This window comes from Cnephaeus nilssonii (assembly GCF_951640355.1).
Source record: "Cnephaeus nilssonii genome assembly, chromosome: 21".
Lineage (NCBI taxonomy): Eukaryota > Metazoa > Chordata > Mammalia > Chiroptera > Vespertilionidae > Cnephaeus > Cnephaeus nilssonii.
In genome coordinates, this window is record NC_137092.1 from 38,489,604 (window position 1) to 38,509,208 (window position 19,605).

General features: G+C 57.9%; 1 protein-coding gene across 2 annotated transcripts in view; it reads right to left on the reverse strand.

Moving 5' to 3' along the window:
• KIRREL1 (kirre like nephrin family adhesion molecule 1) overlaps positions 1-19,605 on the reverse strand; it is a 107,963-nt gene that overhangs the window by 11,232 nt on the left and 77,126 nt on the right. For both annotated transcript variants that reach the window (XM_079761817.1, XM_079761818.1), the window contains exons 2-5: positions 10,540-10,689; positions 8,701-8,850; positions 2,583-2,740; positions 688-838 (exon numbers count right to left, since the gene is read on the reverse strand). In XM_079761817.1, the coding sequence (XP_079617943.1) occupies positions 688-838; positions 2,583-2,740; positions 8,701-8,850; positions 10,540-10,689 (609 nt within the window). The remainder of the gene's footprint in view (positions 1-687; positions 839-2,582; positions 2,741-8,700; positions 8,851-10,539; positions 10,690-19,605) is intronic.

Genomic DNA, 19,605 nt, shown 5'->3' on the forward strand with positions numbered 1-19,605 from the left:
CTGGCTCATTAAAAGGGCTGGGGGCGGGGCATTTCTCCAATTGCTGCCCAGATCCAACCCTACCCAGGGCAGAGGTCATTTATCGAGCACAGACCAGCTGGCAGACTCCATGCTAGAAGCTCTTACACTCTATATCATTTAATGCTCACAACCCTGAGAAGCAGGTACAGGTCCACATTCCTTATCTGAAACCACTGAAACTACGTGTTTCAGAATTTAGAATTTTTCAAATCTTAGAAAGGTAATAGTGTGCATGGACTGTTTACCATGCAAGACCTCCAGCAGGGTCCAGGCAACACCCATGGCCACATACATTAATCCCTCTGCAGCGAAACGTATGACTATTTGCCACCAAATCTCTGTTATTTTGGAATTTTGGATAAGGAATTGTAGGCCTGCATTTTATTTTCTGCAGGTATACAGAATTGGAAACTGAGGCACAGAGATTAAATCATTGCCCAAAGCCACACTCTGGTTTAGACCCATGAACGGTTCGACTCCTCGCTGATGCCTCTTCGCCAGTCCCCAGCGCCCCTGGGTCAAACCAGGGAGCCATCACAGAGGCAGACAGCGAGCCTGTCCTGGGCCCGCGGAGGATTCTGCTGACTTCTCTGCAGTGCCCACATCTCCCCTCCCTGCCCTCCCCTGCCCTCCCCCGGCCCCTGCTCCCCCCGGGCCCCAGCTCACGGTGCACATCAAGCTCAATGGAGGTCTCCTTGCCGCTGGGGATGGCCTCGTTCATGCTGCGGCAGGTGAAGACACGCCCGATGTCCAGGTCTGTGGGGTTGATGAGCAGCTGGCTGACGGTGGTCTCCCTCTTCCCGTCCTTCAGCAGCTCCTGGACAGGAGGTGGGACCAGGTGGAAGGCAGGGTCAGGCTAAGAGCCCCTCCCTGCTCTCAGGATGGCGGACTCAGGGCCAGACCCCGCTGGAGGGTGCTTTAACCTAAAGCTCATCCCTGTCCCCAGACCCCACCTCTCCTTGGGTTTTGTTTTGTCTTTAATTAGTAGATTTTATATTTTAGAAAAGTTTTAAATTTACCAAAAAAAATTTTTGAAAGAGAATGCCCATGTGCCCTCCTCCCTCACCCGTTTCCCTGTTATTAACATGATCCCTTAGTGTGATCTGCGTGTTACAACCAATTTTGACACGTTCACTACTAACTCATGTCCATAGTTTACATCAGAGCTAATTCTGTGTGCTGCTGCAGACTTAGCCTCATGGTTTTGGTTGAGCCTGATTCCGGGAATTCTCTGAGTCCAGCTCAAGTCCCTCCTCTTCCGCTAAGTCTTCCTTGGCCACCTCAGCCCCCAGGACGCTCCCGGCTGAACCTGTGCCCCTCGCAGGCAGTCTGTCCTGCACGCTGCTCTGGGCGCTATCTGCCCTGCCCATAGGCACTGGGCCTGAGTTTTTCTGAGATGGGTCTCTCCTGCTGGTCCATAAACCCCTTGAGGGCAGGGAATGAGCTCACAGGCCCTAAGTCTCATACCTATCATACCGACTCTGGCTCAAAGGAGCCCTGGGGCTGTTCTCCTATTGCACGCTGCCCAAGGCATGCCGCGCTGTGAGCCGAGGTTGCACACCTCTCCTGGGTCCAAACTGTGGCTCCCTGTGCTGCCTGGCAGAGCCAGGTCTTTCATGAATGTCAAAGCGGGGGGTGGACACCAAATGCCACTAACAAGTCAGCTTGTTTGGTTGCCAAAGTATTTCAAAACATGTAGCCCTGAAGGAGGAAAGGAACAGAGTTCTTGGTGGTGGAAGAGTTGAGGCCAAATTCTCATTTGTCAAACGGTGAGCCTGAGGCCAAGGAGAAGTGAACTGTCCAAGGTGTCAAGGGCGGAACTAACCCAGCTCGCCCTGGGGCCGTCCTCCCAGGCACACGGTGAGCATCTCTCTCCCACACGGTGTGGGGCGGTGTCTGCTGCAGCACCCGGCAAAGGGCTGGGCACACACATGCTTGCCCGCAGCCGGCAGAAGGAACTCCGAACAGGAGATCCCCGTGAACTCTGCCCGGTGATGCCGGGCAAGTCGCTTGCTGCCTCTCTCTGCCACAGGCTCATCCATGAAGTGGACACGGTGGTCCCTGCCTCCTCAGCCTGAGCCAACTAGAGGCTGGGAAGGAGGTCGAGGGGCAGGGCAGGTAGAGCACAGTCTGACCGAGGCACAAACCCCGCTCTGCCGCATGCCAGCTGTGTGACCTGGGGCAAGGCTCTCAACCTCTCTGACCGTCAGCTTCCTTGCTGTGAGCTGGAAATAACACCTAACTCATGAAACTCCTGTGAGGGTCAGAATCGCTGTCCACAGAGAGTTAGCATCCACAATGCCCACACAGAGTGGGTGTTTCCTAGCGTAGCTGTTCTGACTACCGTTCTTGGTCTCTGCTCAGGACTGAATGGCATCATGAACCTGGAGATTCATTTCTCTTCTCTGGGCCTGTTTTCCCAATCATACAGCAACACGGTTGGTCCAGATGACCTTTAAGGCTCCTTCTCTGTCTGCATCCGAGTCAGCCTCAGGGGGGAAAGAAGGAAAGATGACCTGGGATGAGGCCCAGGAGGGGGTGGGGAGCATGCGGGGTCTCACCGTGCTGGCCACAGCGCCCTCCTGCTGCGCCCCATCCCGGAACCAGGTGATGGTCGCCGCAGGCTTGGCATTAAAGGCTCGGCATGTGAGGTTGTGGGGGATGCCCGCTTGCAGCAGAAGTACGGGGCCTCCATCGATCCTGGTGTCCTCCGGGGGGACTGTGGGAGAGAGCAGAGCAGAGCCGTCGGTCCAGGGTCCAGCACTGCCTGATGGCCAAACCCCTGCCCTGGAGGCATCCCTCTCCTGGTATGTCCACCCTGGGGAAGGCAGTGCCACCAGCACCCCCTAAACGGATGTCACTCCACCTGTGCTTTCCTGTGGCTTCACCTAAGGCCCTCCGCTCACAGCTTCCTGCCCTCCTTCAGCCATTCTTTTACAGCCTGGACCGTATTCTGATGCTATACCCCCCATTCTCAAGGCTACATACAGCGGGGAGTGGCCCCAAATTAGGAAAGGGCGGGGCTAGCTCAGGGTTTGAGTACAGCTCCTATGGAGGGGGGGGGGGGGGGGGCAGGAGGGGAGGGTGGCCTGGCACAGAAAGATGCTACCTCCACAGTTTCTTCAGTCCATTCCCCGCTATCTGCTGCTCTGCCCTGGGGCAGCCAGAGGGGCGAGTCCGCTTCAGCAGGTCCCCAGTGGCTCCTGACTCCGTCCCTGTGGCTCTGACCCGTCCATCACAGCCGGCAGGTTACTCTCTCCTAAGATGGGGCCCCTCCCTCGCTCACACCTTCAGTGGCGACCATCCCCCCACCCCCCCGTGGGCATGAGGCCCAACACCTCAGCCTGCTGCTCAGGGCTCCTCCTGCTCTTGCTCACGTCCCCATCTTTGCTTTCGCTCCTTTCCTTCCTGTTGAAGTGCTCCCCATCCTATCTGCATCCTTCTTGCCGCACAAGGCCTTCCCTGCCATTTCCCCCCGCCCCCCAACACCACCTCGGTGGTCCTGGCCAGCCACCCAGAGCTCCTCCCACCAGGCCCCTTGTGCTTGGGTCACTGATCCTGACTATCCACACCCCGCCCACCAGAATCCTTATTCCTGGAAAAGCAGAGACGGTCTCACTGATGTTTACAGCCTCCATGCCCAGCACCTGGCTGGAGCAGGCTCTCGCTAAGTGCTTCAGACATCGAGATGCAGGAAATCGGGGACCCCCTCCCGGTCCTGTCCCCATAGTCCTCTACCTGCTCAGGTGACCGGACCACAAGCGTCCTGCGGGCAGGGACTGCTGCTTCTTTTATGTTAAAGCTCCAGTGTCCAGCCCAGAGCTGGGTGAGCAGGTGCTCGGGGCTGTTCCCTGAGTCACTGAGTACGCGACTGATGAGACAGGCGGACACATTTTGATTACAATCTTTCTGGTCCACCTGGTGTTCACTGGGCCAGAAACGCCAAGGGTTTTGCTTGTCGTTTGCTGGGAAAGACTCGGAGGGGCTGAGGGAACCCCACCGAGTGGCCCTGGGAGGCCCGCGGAGTCAGGGGTGGGCGGGGCGTCCTGAAGCTTAGGGACCGGTGGTCTCCAGGCTGCAGTTCCAGCAGAAGGGAGTCTGTCCCAGAGCCCTGCTCCCCTCACGCATGCGGAGCGGCAGAGGGAAAGCATGAGTGGAGAATCCACTGCCCTGGTCCTACACCCTGGCACCTCTATGTACGTGTCTTACGATCTCGGGTCAGCCCCTCAAGTCACTGAGCCTTCGTTCCTTCAACAGAGACATGGCACGCCTGCTCTGGACCGCATGAAGGTCATGGGGCACTGGGTGTGGGCTGGGCTGTGCAGGGCCCGAGACGTGGGGAATGTGTTCGTTTTACCGGCTAGCGCAGTGGTCGGCAAACTCATTAGTCCACAGAGCCAAATATCAACAGTACAACGATTGAAATTTCTTTTGAGAGCCAAATTTTTTAAACTTAAACTTCTAACGCCTCTTCTTCAAAATAGACTCGCCCAGGCCGTGGTATTTTGTGGAAGAGCCACACTCAAGGGGCCTAAGAGCCGCATGTGGCTCGCGAGCCGCAGTTTGCTGACCACGGAGCTAGCGAATCACCCACTGACTGCCTGGCTTCTCCTCTTTGCCCTCTGGTATACCGGGGCCCAGTGCGGATGGGTGCAGGTTTGGAAATGGTGGAAGAAAAGTGGGAAGACAGACAGAGAGCTGCCACTCAGGGTCTCCCGCTCCGCCTGGGGCCCTCCCAGGTCACGCCTGCCATCTCGTCCAGGAGGGAGGTCCTGGCTGAGCACAGGCCCTGGTGTCCAGGGTGTGGGGACGGGAGGTGAGGGACACTCCAGACACAGGAGCCCCTCCTGTGAGCAGGCTTCTCTTCCCACCGGCTCTCCCTTCCCCGGCACCCGCGGCCCCTTCGGGAAGACAGCCTGTTTGGCACCTGCCACTTGCCCACCTTTCACTGCGAATCTGGGGCAAAGAGAAAGAGGTTGTTAGCGTATCTGATCAGCCCTACGTGAGACAGCACCTGTCTGTTTACCAACACATTTTTATGATTCGTGACAAATTTGCATATCCATATGTACGTGTCGGTGGCCTCAGTTTCCCTGTTTGTATAAATGAAAAAAGAACATTGGGCCCTGGCTGGTGTGGCTCTGTTGGCTGAGCATTGCCTGTACACCAAAGGTTCGAGTCTGGTCAGGGCCCCAAAAACAAAAGAACAGTGACACCTATTCCCTGGGGCTGTTAGCGTGAAGGGAAATGAGGTCTGAGGTCAGGAATGTGACGGCCCCTGGGAACACGGTCATCTACCCTGAATGCTCATCAGGTGTCCAAGTGCCTCGTGCATATGATGTCACTGAACCCTCACCACACACGTATGTCATTAATCCTTTCATGGTAAATGCCATGACTCCCAATCTACAGAGAAGGTGCTGAGCTCAGGGAGGTGAGCAGAGGTCTGAGCTAAAGGGCCGGGCTGGGCGGCGGCCCCGGCCCCGGCCCCGGCCCCGGCCCGCTGAGCCCGAGCAGGCTCCTCACTGCTGCCCTGGAGCCGTCACCGCTGTGAAGAACGGAGGAGCGTAGGTCTGCAGATTGAGATGATGCCCTTGTCTGTCTGCGGGGCTTGGAAGGCAGCTTGTCAAAGCCTCGCTGCGGGAAGGCGGAAAGGCCATTCTGTGAAGAGGCAGCCTGGGATGGGGCTTGGAGGCGAGAGCACGGAGGGGCCTGGCTGCTGATGGGGGAGGAGGGGGGACGTTGGAGGCCAGCCCCGTGCAGGGAGGCCGTTACCGGGCACGGGACACAGTCCACACTTGACTCCGTCCTGCCCGGTGTCTGGGCCCCAGGTTGTCAGGAGCAAAAGCTGCGTGTACGCAGGTCAGCGGGGTAGGATGTGAGGAACGTCCTGCCTTCTCATTGCCTCCCTGAGACCCGGGTTGGCAGGCAGTTTGAGAATTGGAGAGAGACAAGGAGGAAAAGGAAGCGGTCAGACTAAGCTTTCATCTTTATGCCTGGGGCCTGTTCCTGCTCCCCTCGGCTGCCCAAGTCGCCCAGATGGCTACAAAGGTCCACACCTCAGCACCAACCCTGCCCTCCCGACAGGCCAGTCAGCTCTCCCACTCATGTGGCTCTGCCTTACTGGCTTGCAAGCCTTTTAACAAGTGACTCCCCCCTGCAGGGCTCCCGTTTATAGTCTCCTCTTCCAGTAAGCCTTCCTGGGTTGAACCAAGCCTCTGGGTACCATGAGAAGCCCCGTCCCTGCAATGTCTAGGGGTTTGGTTGGCCTTTCTTCATTTGTCTCTGTTCCTGTAGTGCTCGGGTAGGAAAGGAAAGGGAAGGGAAAGTAATCAGACCTTCTAATTTGGACGGGAGCTCTCCAGGGCACCTATTCTAGCACCTAAAACAGAGGCGTCAGAAAGGGGAATAGAAGAAGCCCACGGTTCCCCCGGAATGCCTGCTCCAGCATGGGGCTCACACCCTCTAACCAGGGATGGAAGATGGCGCATCTCATCTTCCCACGCCCACCCCTGGCGGCTGACTAATGCTGGCTCCCCAATCTCAGGCCTGCTCCTCGCGAATTCTTCCCATTCCGTCCTCACCAGAGAGGAAAAGCAAGCCACCCGCCAGCCTTCTGTCCTGGTCCTGCAGGGCCTTTGCATCCAACAGTTCTGGCTGTGGGCTTCCTCTCTCGTTCGCCCAGACCCCACAGCTCACAGCTCCTTGCGCGGACCGCAGCAAAGCCACAGTTGCTAAGAAAAGGCCGCTTCGTGATGCCACGTTACCGATAAGAAAACTACCATCCAGAGGTCGTGACCTCTCCTGACGCTTGGTGCAAAAAACGGCCCAGGTCTCCTGACCCCCAGTCCAGGGCTCTGCCTGCCACACTCAAAGGATTCACAAGCCTCCCCCGGACCCCAGGAAAAAACGTCCTTGTGTTCAAGCTCGCTCATCTCATTACCTGGCTCCTTCCTCCTATCCCTCCTGGGGCCTCCCCGACTTCAATGAATTCCGGTTAGAGGAAGAAAAGGAGGGAGCGGGGCAGATCAGACAGAGGCAGGAAGAGGGAAGGGATGGAGTTGATAACAAAAAGGAAGACAGAGGGTCACAGGCAGGTGGAAAGGAAAGGCAGAGACAGAAACACGAGAGGCAGAGGCCCAGGGAGAGCCACGGAGCTTGAAGGAACAGAAAGATGGTGGAGCCGGAGGTCCTGCAAGAGAGGCCGGGCATGCCCTGGCCGGTTTGGCTCAGTGGATAGAGCGTCGGCCTGCGGACTGAAGGGTCCCAGGTTCAATTCCGGCCAAGGGCACATGCCCGGGTCGCGGGCTCAATCCCCAGTAGGGGGCGTGCAGGAGGCAGCTGATCAATGATTCTCTCTCATCATTGATGTTTCTCTCTCTCTCTCCCCCTCTTCCTTCCTCTCTGAAATCAATAAAAATATATATTTTTTAAAAACAGAGCGGCCGGCAGTGGAGCAGGACACTCTGGCACTGTGCGGGGGAGAGGCCCATCATCGTGGAAATGGCCCTGGTGCTGCCACAGAGGAGCATGGGCTCCGTGCCTCTGGGGTGGCCGCGGAGAGACAGTGCCTCCTCCAGGGCCCTCCAGTCCTGCTCCCCTGCTCCCCTGCTCCCCGAGGAGGCGTCCAGGGGACTCTGAGGAGGAGGGTGAGTGCTGAGGCGGAAAGGAGGCGGAGAAGGGGAGGAAGGGCTGAGAAGGAGCCAAGGGGCAGTTTCTGGGGTCGGAGACAGCGGAGTGGGAGAGAGAATGGGAGGAGCTCCCTCTGCTGGGAGAGGCGGGGAGAGCAGGCAGGGTCTCCAGCCCAGCACTCTGCTCTGGCCCAGGGAGCCTGTCCTTGGACAGCCCGGCACAGGATGCCAGACCTCACACCCGCACAGGTCCCTCCAGTGGCTGCCCAAGCCCCCATTCCACTTTCTTCAATCCGGATCTGGCTTCAGGAGAAGCTGAAAGAACGCCCTAGCTGGTGTGGCTCAATGGATAGAGCGCCAGCCTGTGGACTGAAGGATCCTGGGTTCGATTCCAGTCAAGGGCACATGCCTGGATTGCGGGCTCGAACCCCAGTAGGGGGCATGCAGGAGGCAGCCGATCCATGATTCTCAATCATCATTGATATTTTTATCTCTCTCTCCCTCTCCCTTCCTCTCTGAAATCAATACAAATCTAAACTAATAAAAGAGTAACATGCTAATTGACCATACCTTCATGATGCCCACCAGCCAATCAGGAGTGAGTATGCAAATTAACCCAACAAAGATGGTGGGTTAATTTGCATATGCTGGCAGGGAGCTGCCGGGGGCGGGGCTGGACACATGCATTGTAGCCATGGTGACGGCGCAGGGGTTCTGCACCACCCCAGCCGCTGGGGGCCTCTGGGCAGGTGGGAAGGCGGAAAGGCGGCTCCGGCCACAGCAAAGGCGGTGCCGGCAACCAGGGGAAGGCCCATTCTTGCACAAATCTTCGTGCATTGGGCCTCTAGTATATTACTAAGAAGAAAAGAAGTTGAAAGAAGATGGGGAGGGAATGCTAGGCAGAGAGAGAGACATGGGGCAGGCGTGAGGCCAGGAGCAGAGGGAGAAGGAAGGTGAAAAGGTGGAACAGGAGAAGCAGAGGGACTGCCAGATGCCAAGAGAAAGAGCAGGAGTGGGCTGAGGGCACCGAGGGAGGTGGGGCTCTTACTGAGCACGGTGAGCTTCGCCCGCCGGGAGCGCAGGGCGGCCTCTGTGGCCTGGCATTCGTAAGAGGCGTCGTCAGAGAGCTCGGCGTCTGTGATCTCCAGGTTGTACTGCCCGGCGTCTGCGGAGCCCACGACCCGATACCGTGGCCAGGCTGCAGGGACAGAAAGGGGGAGCCCAGTGTGAGTCTTCCCCCACGTGGGAACCAGCCTGAATGACCCGTGCATATCCTCTGCCCGCTTCTCACCCCACACCAGGGTCTGCATCCCATCCCAAGCCAACACGCCACCCTCCGCCCTCTCCTGAGAACCCACCTCAGTGGATAGGGATGAGGCCCCAGATGTGGACACCAGTGACGTCATAACCTCCCAGAGTGAGGCTGGGGCCATGACGCAGGAGGAGGAGGGGCAGGGTGGAGACGGGAAGTGGGGGGGCGGTGGGGGAAAGGAGAGCAAATCTCTAAAGCAGTCTGCAGAAAATGGTCCCTCATAATAATAGGAAAGAGAAAACAATAAATGTGACAACAGAGAAAGAAGAGGAAGAGAGGGGAGGTGTGGGACACTGTAGCACAAACATGAGCTCAGGGAGGGATGGTGGGGCAGGTCCCACCAGCTCCCTGCGGAGCCCCGAAATCTGAGACCCTGTTCCCTGCAGAAGCCGTGGCTGTGGCCGGTGGGCCTCAGAGTCGGGCTCTGCGACTCAGTCTCCCTTGCTACTGCCCAGCCCCTCACCCTCCTGCCCCCCCTCCTGTGCCCCACATCAGCTCCCTCCCACTCTCTGCCTCTGCCCAGAGGCTATTGATTCTTCTCACTCCATATCCATTGATCTCTTTCTCTCCCAGTTTCTTTACCTTCCAATCATCCATAGATCCACCAGACCTATCTCTTCCCTTTCATCAGATTGCTTCATAGAAACAAACCTCCCCCACCTGCATTAATACGTGACACCCACAGCAGGTCATCTCACCCCCTCGGACAATAATAACCATACACAGTCGTTACACGGCTCTATGATGAACAGCGTGTTTTCACAAAGCATATTCTCCTCTGGTTCGAAACCCACAAATGCACTGACAAGGCGGACAGGCCTGGGACTGACGCCGTTGTGCACGGTGGCAGGCCGAGGCCAGAGAGGGGCGGCGACCTCCCTAAGGCCCCGCAGGGCGGTGGCAGGAGCACCAGCACCCGGGTCTGGACTCCGCAGCTCCTCTGCCAGGCGGCCGCTCCAAGAATCTTGCCTGACTTTGGAATTCAGAGAGTTGGGTTTTGGTTTGTTTGTTTGTCTGTTTATTTAACTTATTACCAACTCATGTTTGCTTCAGCACTGGCTCCGGGGTGCTTAATAAAAGCTTGTTGAATAAATAGATAAATAAGTGCTCAGGCTGATATTAGAGTGAGTTTTCAGCCTCTGAGCAGACACTGCTGGGCAGGGGCAGGGGCAGGGGCAGGGGCAGGGGCAGGGGCAGGGGCAAAGCCAGTGGCATAAACGTGGCCTGTCTCTCTCCTGCTCTGCAGGGAACGCTCCCAGCACCTCCTTCTTCCCCTCCTTCTGCCTGAAGCAGCTCTCCTGGTGTCTGTCTGTCTGTCTGTCTGAACTCTTTTGCATGAAGATCTCCTGGTTTCCTTTGGTCTCTCGTTGCCTTTCTGAGCGAGTCCATAGGAAGAAACAAAGAAGAGCAGGGTTTGGGGAAAGCTGGGAGGAGAGGAGAGAGCCCGGCCACACCCCCGGGAAGAGCCTGGAGCAGAGAAGGGAGGCCGAGGCCCGGAGTCTGTCCGGGGACAGAGGGGCGGTGGGTCCACAGATGGGATCGTCAGGGTGCCGGGCTAGCGGGGTGACCACTCACCTTTGAGCCCCTGGCCCATGCCCAGCGCCAGCCCGTCCTTGGTCCATTGCACGATCCCCGAGTAGTTGAGCAGCACGCAGGGGAGCACGGCCCGCTGTCCGGCCACCACGGTCTGGTCGGCTGGCTCCTGGCTGAAGCGCGTCTGGGTCCCTGGCAAAGCCAAAGGCGGCGCCGGGTAAGGAGATGCATGGGGAGAGGGGCGCCACCCAGAGGCAGCCATGCCCGCCTCCTGCCCCGGCCCTGCATTGGCCTGAGAGAGAGGAGGCCTGGGCCGGGGACCCTCCCGTCTGCCCACTTCAGCCCAGCACCTTCCCTGCAGGATGTCACAGGCTCACCCCATCCCTCCCTCCCTCCACGGTCCCCGGGGACGGTGTCGGGAGCCCAAGTGCTCAGCAACCATAGGAAGTGGCACATCATTGCACAAAGGCCTCGGAGGCGGGACTCGTCAAACCCTCCCAGCCGACAGATGAGGACACTGAGGCCCTAACCAAGGCCACCCGGTGGATTAAAGGCAGAGCTGGGATTCGAACCGGAGCCGCAGAGCTCCAGGCCCCGGCTCTTCTCTCCCACTGCCCCTCACTGGGCACCCGTGTCAGTCAGCACTGGCCCACGGTGCTTCACAAAGGCTTGCTGAATTAATAAATAAATAAGTGCTCAGACTGCTGTTGTAATGGTCTTGGCCTCTGAAGCAGACACGGCCTGGGCAGGAGGCAGAGAGAGACTGGAGCAAAGAAGGCGGAAAGCACATTCCAGTTCCAGGAAGCCCACGCCAACGCGGCCGGTGACGTCGCGGTCCCCTTAGTCCTGAGGCGTGAATACACCACTGCACCCTACTTGCACATGCTCTGTGTGAGCCAATGTCAGGGAACACACATGTGCAACCATGTGGTCCCGCTCCCTGTGAATGCGCCCAGCAAGTGCTAAGGGCAGCTTCTCTGGGGCAGGTGTGTCCACGTGGGCACAGTGGCCCGAGTGGCTGTGCATCCAAAACAAAGTGCCCGGGACCCTGCTTCGTGGCACACGCCCTGCCCTGTGCGTGGAGCCCTGGCTCTGTGGGAGCCGCATACAGCCGCCCGCTGGCAGCCCGGCCCGGAGCACTGGATGAGAGAACCGCAGAGTAATTGCCTTTAATTGTGGAGCTGAGTGGAGCAGGGAGTTGGACAGCGGTTCCTTCTCCCCACCACTCCCTGCGCCCGCCTGCCGCCCGCTTGCCCAGCCCAGCGGTGGGCAGGCCCGGGCAAGGCGCGTGGCCTCAGGAGCAGAGCTTCAGCTCCCGGGCAGGGCTGTGGGGACGAGGGCAGAGATGGAGGGCTGCGGGACGGCGAGGGAGAGGTCTGCGGCATCCTGCCCCGTCCCCAATCTGTCACAGCACTGTAACCCAAATCAATTTTCCCCAGGAGTCCTTCCCCTTCTTCCCCTCTGTAGCTCCCACGTCTTTACAGAGACCATCATCCCAAATCCAACTGTTTCCAAACTAAGTTTTCCAAAATTTCTCTGATTCCCCGTTATTCTGGGTATAAGGAAGCAAATGAAACCTGTCCCTCCCCATTCCAAGACGTCCCAGTAAATAAAGACAGGATCCTTAGGCTTGTCCCCCTCTTCTTTTTTCTCCTCCCCCAGCTTCATCTCTCCCCTTCTTTCCAAACCTGCTCCGCTTCCAGGACGTCCTCCAGGATTGGTCCCTTAGCGCCCTGGGCAAACACAGCTTGTCCATGGGATTTCAGGTGGTCTGTGCCCCTGCTTTTGTTTGCCATGGACACAGGGCAGTGGGTGGGTGAGGTGTCTGCCCTGTTTACCAGAATGAGAACCTCGGCTCAAGGCCAAGGGCTGTGGTATCTTTCTCCTCTAAATTTCCCTGCACGTTTGACATCCAAATTGGTGCTGCGCACACAGGGACCAAGAAGAGGGGGCGGGGCCAGGAGTGACGGATGGCCAGCTTATGATTTAATGCACAGAGGAAGCATCTTTTGGGTAAGTGTGCAAACCTAGCTCTTTGGGTCTGCAGGGGATCAGGGAGTTAGACACAGGGCTCCTCCCCCACCCCCGTGAGCAGCTCCCCAACTCTGCTGACCTGGCAGTCCACCCGCGTCTTCCAAAGAGGCAAAGGATGGGCTCGCCCATATTTCCAGGGGAGGAGGTGGGTCAGGTGAGCAGCCAGCATTATTAATTCAGGCACTGTCCTCATTATTATTTAAATTTATTCATATCATTGCGCATTTCTCTAGTGTCGCTTCATGCTGCAAACTCTCCACACTCATGTTTCTCCTTCCACAGCCCCCAGAGCCCGAGTCAAGGGCTTGGGAGTGGGGCAGCCGGTGAGCCCTGGCTCGGAGATGGAATTGATATTCACAGCTCTCCTGCCTGGGGCTGGGGCACCCTGGTTTTCCAGCGAAGTCTCCAAGGACAGGGAGAAGCCGGCTCCTTGTCCACTGAAGCAAGCAGGCGGCTGACCTGCAGTGGGACACTCAGCAGAAGCCCTTGGGGTCAGAGTCAGAGGCGGAGATCTTGCCGGAGGGCGGAGTCCGTGACCTTGGCCTGCCCCTCCCCTGTCCGGCCTGTGTGTGCTCACCTGTGCAGTGACTCCAAAGACAAGTCTGGACTAAGAGCTGCAAAGGCCCCTTTAAGGAGCACAAGCTCAGGAGACGGACAGGCTCATGCAGTGCGTCTGCCCCTTGCTCGCTGTGTGACCTTGGCCACGTCACTCCCTCTCTAAGCCTCATTGCCCTTATCGGTGAACTGAGCGATGCAAACACCCGCCGGAGCGCTGTGAGGACTGACCAGATGAGGCTGTGACATGCCAGGGGCATTCCTTGCACGTGCCCACTAGTGGGAGCTATGACCCTCATCTCTCCTGGGCGGGGTAAGGAGAGGGACAAAGAAGGTGTGTGTCCTGCTGGGGACTTGGAAGTAAAATGCCCTCTTGGTGTAGGCCTGGTGGAAGCAATCTAGTCTGGAGGCTGGAGAATGGAGGCAATGATCCTGAAGAGAGTCCAGAGAAGGGAAAGGGATGCTCTAAGGCAGTGGTCGGCAAACTCATTAGTCCACAGAGCCAAATATCAACAGTACAACGATTGAAATTTCTTTTGAGAGCCAAATGTTTTAAACTTAAACTATATAGGTAGGTACATTGTTATTAACTTAATTAGGGTACGTGGTATTTTGTGGAAGAGCCACACTCAAGGGGCCAAAGAGCCGCATGTGGCTCGCGAGCCGCGGTTTGCCGACCACTGGGCTAGGGAACTGAACTCAATGGGAAGGCAGCCTAGATCCTGGCCCCAAACAGCCCCGGCAGCCAAGACAGAATGAGACCGAGTCCAATGCCCACAGGTTGGTCCGTGATGGGGAGGAAGCCCCAAGCCTGCATTGCCAGTCCCGTTCTCTCTATTCTGCTCACCCCACACCTTTGCCACCCCTCGTGCCCGTGGCCAGGCCTTTCCCAGATGGGCCACTGCTCTCTCCCCTCCTGTGGGATTCAAAGAGTTACCTCTTCCGTGAAGCCCTCGGTCACTGGCCTGCGAGCCTTCAGAGCCCTCTGCACTCACGTCTCACCTCAGCTACAGAAGGTCCACCCTGCCCTGCTCACCCCATCCCTGCCCTGCCCGAGGGGCGGGGACATTATGTCCCTCGGAGCTCCAGCCCCATCACCTAGCGGGGCCTGGCGGCCAGTCACACAGCAGGTCTGTTGATTGACAGAAGGAGAGTGAGCACATGCCTGGGTCAACGGTCCTACCTGAGAAACCAGGAAAGAAGGCAGAGCGCCCTGCCCAGGCCAGGCCACAGAGCCCGGCAGAGGCAGGGCCCAGGGGGATGGAGGGACAGGACAGGGTCCCCTGCAGCAGAGGAGAAGCATTGCGGGGCAGGGCTGGCAGTCCTAGGAGGCTCCCTGGAGGAGGGGGTAGCGGTAGGCCAGGTGGAGGATACAGAACTCTGGAAGCTTCTGATGCAATCAGGGGGTGGTCATGAGAGAATATGGGGATGGTGAGGAAAAGCCTAGAAAGTGAGCCTCAGACTCGGGCCATTGTCCAAACCTGTCCCCTGGGCCTCTCCATCTCCCCTTGACACTGTCCCCTCACCCAGGACACTTCTTCTCGAGCACCCTCCCACCTCTTGTTCTCAATCCCGATCTTCCTGGATGACGACGCTGCCTTCCAGCTTTGTTCGCCGACCCCCTCTACCATCCTCAGCACCGCACCGGGGTCCAGAGGTAGACCAGGAGCCCGGCTCAGAGCCAGCCAGGCCTGCCTCAGCCTCTGTGTGTGAACACATCTCCTGTCCCACTGGGCCTAGCCCTGGGGCTGGGATGCGGCTTCCCTACAAAGGCCCAGTGAAGACAGAGGGGTGGAACCCCGTTTTTGACCGGGAACTAAGTGACCTCTAACTCTACTACAGAGAGGCCGAAAATGCTTCCAGATTCTCAGACACGCGTCGTATACTTCTTGTGAGCATACACGTACTATCACACACAAGGGCGCATCCAACCCCCCCACACACACCCCTCTTCTGTACCTGTGCGTTTATGTACATGTCTCTGCACCCCATGGGCATCTGTCTGTGCCCACGTCAGGGTACCTGCGCCCTGGCAGTCATGCTCCCAGAGCCTTGCCGGCCAGGTCTGCCAGGAACCGGAGAAGGAGGGGGCCAAGCACAGAGAAGCCCAGGGAGCCAGGCCGCAGGAGAGGGAGGGTGGAGGCCAGGCCCTGTCTCCCCAGATTTACCCTGTGAGCAGTAATGAACCCCTGGGCTGCGGCAGCCCCACTCTCTCCGCCCGAGACAGCTGCCCGCTCCAAGACAAGCCTCTGATTCACACCGACAGCGCTCAGATGGAACTAAATCTCTCCACACTCCACTCTTCCGCCCTCTCCCTGCTCTCCCCACTCGTCCCGCCCCCAATGTTTCCCCCTCCAATCCCAGCCATTCCTGTCCTGTTCTGTGAAAACTACAACAGCCAGAGAGGGCGCCTCCCATTGGATCCTCTCACCAAGAAAGAGGATTGCCTTCCCTGGGCAGGGCCAGCAGAGAAAAGGAAAGGAGAACTGAGGTTAGCACTGGATAGACAGAAGGTGGAGGAGAAGCGGGGATTGGAGGGGGGCGGGGGGAGTGCTGGCAAGGGCCGGGCAGTGAGGACAGATAGGAGAGAAGGACAGACACTGGCCCCTGGAGGCAAATGGAGAAGCAGGTTCCCGGTTCACTAGGACCTTGAGGCCAGCAGCTCTTGGGAGGGAAGCACCAGGCCTGCCCAGCCCACGGGCATCAGGCCTGTGGATTCTGCCTCAGACAGAGCCCAGCCCACGGGCATCAGGCCTGTGGATTCTGCCTCAGACAGAGCCCAGCCCACGGGCATCAGGCCTGTGGATTCTGCCTCAGACAGAGCCCAGCCCACGGGCATCAGGCCTGTGGATTCTGCCTCAGACAGAGCCCAGCCCAGAGTCTGAAAATGCCAACGTGGGCTGTGACTTCCTCTCCCACAGACAGGTTTGCAAACATTCACAGATGATTAGCACCCCCACTCTTCGCCCACCAGCACTTTGCCTTCACTTCACAATTTGGAATGAAAATGACTCAGTGAAGAGTGGGGACCTCAAATGCCTTGATTCCACGGGCCCAGCAGCCTTCGCCGCCTCCCCATGTGGGGTCCTCTCTCATCCCAGGAGGCCGCACTCATGGGCAGAAGGACCAGTGTCTCCTCCCTCCCACAACTGCTGGGCCAAGCCTCCCTGGTGTCTGCCCCAAGGCTGGGGCAGGAGACGGGGGGCGGGGGGGGGGGGGTCTTCCCAGGGACCAGATGGGGTTTGAAAGTGGCCGCTATCTGGCCTGGTTTCCTCGGGTTTGAGCAGACCACGGAGGCCGGCGACAGAGGCCGGCCACAGGCCTGGCGGGTATTCACAGGGACAGGGCACAGGAGTTGATTGGCCCGTAACTCGTCACCCAAAGAGGCAGAAACAGATTCCTCAGGAGGCATGGCACCTGGCCCGATGCCGCCTGCAGGGACAGAGAACTCGGGGCCCCGTCAGAAGGTGGGGGCTTGTTGGTCCTGGCTCTGCCCCATCCAGCTGAGTGACCCCGCGGAGGTCACTTCACTCCTCTGGCCTCAGCTTCCTGAAACTCTAACGAGAGGGAGCAGAATCACGTGGCCCCAAGGGCCTTTCAGCTCTGATGTTCTACGATTCTGCTCTCCTGGGACCTCAGCCACACCTGCTGACACACCTTAGGACTCACCCCCTGCCCGTCCCCCTCAGACTGAGGAAGAGCTGGTATGCCTGGGCCCATCCTGGCATTTCCTCCCCGGAGGGTGGAGAGGGAGGTCTGTGGTTTGTGACACGAACGGTGGCTGGGAGGACCCAGAGGAAGTACCCGCACAGGAAAAGAAAGGCCTTTCTTCGTTTCCCCGTAAGGACTCCACACCAGCGTTCCTTACACCCCCTTCCTCTAGGTGCATGGTGGGAAAAAGGACAGAGAGCAAGCGATTCGGGTCTCTGAAGTGACCTGCCAGCCCAGGCCCAGTCACAAGGACTGTGAGCTCCCGAATAAAAAAAGACTTGCAGCCCGGCAATGTGGCTCAGTGGTTGAGCGTCGACTTATGAACCAGGAGGTCATGGTTCAATTCCCAGCCAGGGCACATGCCCGGGTTTCAGGCTCAGTCTCAGTTAGGGGTGTGCAGGAGGCAGCCGATCAATGATTCTCTGCCATCATTGATATTCTTATATCTCTCACCCTCTCTGAAATCAATATATATATATATAAGACTGACAGGTGCAGCTGAATGCACTGCACCCCATCCCCCCCCACACACACCCCCCACTGGGACCTCCACCCCCCTCTGCACTTGGGCTAGACCTGATCTGGCAACTCGATGTAAATGGGCTCTGGCAGGGGACCCTGAAATGCTTTATGGAAAGGACAATGGCTCTGTGAGCTCACGGGATGTGGGTATAGAGCAGGTATGACAGGAGGGAGCAGAAAGGGAGGAGGCAGGGATGGTGGGTGGCTCTGCTGAAAAACCGAACTTCATGCTGGCTTCAGCCGGCAAGAGAAGCCTGCAGGAGAGAGGAGGCAGGTGGCGGGCAGGGACTTCAGCTCATATGGGATAGGAGGTGAGAGAGCAAAAGACAGAAAGAGGGAAGGAGACGAGCGAACGTCAGCTAGGACAGTCCGGAGCCACCGAAGGCTGGAAGCGCTGGAGAAGGCGCAGTAGCCAGGGTGGGAAGGCAGGAGAGGAAGACATGGCCTGCCTGCCCTCCTCCCCCCAACCTAAAGAAGCAACGGGGGGAGGGTCCCCAGTGCCGGCAGCCCCCGTCCACAGAGTGGGAGGAAAGGAACTGACACAGGACACTGAGAGATGGCCCACGTGCCAAGACGAATGAGAATACCACAGAGAAAAGGACGGGAGAGTCACAGGCCCAGTACAGAGAGCGAGGGAGATGGAGAGCGAGCGGGCGGCAGGGAGAGGAGAGGGAGGCTGCTTTAAGGGCCGGCAGGAAGGAGGAAGGGGCTAAGGTGACACTGCTATGAAAGAGGCAGACAGAGAATAAGACAAAGAGACAGGAAGGCGAAAGAGAAGAAAATTAAATTAGAAAGAGAATCTGAAGGTTAGAGCTAGAAAGGGCTTTGATCACCAACCCAACACATTTATTTGGAAGAAAATGAGGGTCAGCAGAGGAGAGAGATATCTGAGGCAGGCATGTGTCCAAATTTCTGGTGGCATCTGAGCCAGCCCCCCCAAGTACAGAGGGCTCCCTTCCCCGGGGGCCAGGCACACCCCACACCTGCTCGCCCTGTGTTGATGGGGGGGGGGGGTGATGGGGGGTAAGGAATGTACCTGGAACCCTCCCTCACTGCAAGAGGGGAGCTAAAAGGGGCATTTAGAGAAAAACTATGGAGAAGCCTGGAAAGGTAGATACAAAAAAAAGTAACAAGACCATCTGGGAGAGAAAACATGAGGAGGACGGAGGAGAGAGGAAAGAAATTGGAGAAGGCCTGGGGGCTGTGCGGACAGATGGGAGGGGAGTTCTGGAGCATTTAGGTCAAAGAAATGGAGTGAAATCCTTGAGAAATGGAAGGGATTTTTGAAGGATTAGCCAAGGGCAGGGAGGAGGAGAGAAGAGGTGGGTTGTATCTGAGGTCATTCCAAAGGCAACTCAGGGCAGGGCCCTGGCCTCTCCCCCAAGAAGAATGTCCCAGGTGACGGCTACCTCTCGCCTCCCCCTAAGGGCATCCTCAAGGGCTGGCTCCAGGCAGCCGATCTTGGCTCCAGGCAGCGGGTGCCCGCTGGAAGGAGATCAATGAGTCGCCCCTCTTCCGCGCCACCCTGCCTTTTCAAGGACAAACAAAAAGTCTGTCCTGGGGCCTAACTCCGTTCCCTCCTCCTACAGTGACCCCTCCCCTCTCGCTCCTCCTCAGGCAGGTGGTTGTGCATAGGCCTCCACAGAGGAGTTCAAGTTCTGCTCTGAAGGCCACCCTCTGGTTGCTTTAACACTCTCCGTCACCACTGTCAGGAATATGGCTTCCGAGTACAATCTGAAAGTAGCCAGAATGACCCCCCGGGTCCCCTCAATAGGCCCAATGCCCAGGAAGAGATGCAAGCTGGTCCTCAGACCCTCTACAAAGAGGTCTCCTGGCACTTTTAGAAACAGCTCCATGACGACACAGCCTTGCATCTGAGAAATCCAGAAGAGGGCTGGGGCCGCGGTAAGGAGGGCATTTTCTCCTTTACCTTGAAACCAAAGCGCCAGAGGGAAGTCCAGGTCTTCTGATACCAGATAAAAGCTCTTAAGGACACTGCTCTACTTCTAAGTCGAATGAGCCTTTTAGTTTACTAGAGGCCCAGTGCACGAAATTGGTGCACAGGTAGGGTCCCTAGTGGCTGCTGACCGCCAGCCGGGGCCTTCCTTCGATCCACGCCACCCCCTGGTGGTCAGTGCACGTCATAGCGAGCAGTCGAACTCCCGGTTGGTCAAACTCCCAAGGGGACAATTTGCATATTAGCCTTTTATTATATAGGATACTATGTCTCCACCTCCTCTCAGCCCCCTCTGATCGGGGGAAGGACAGGCAATAAGAATAGGACCA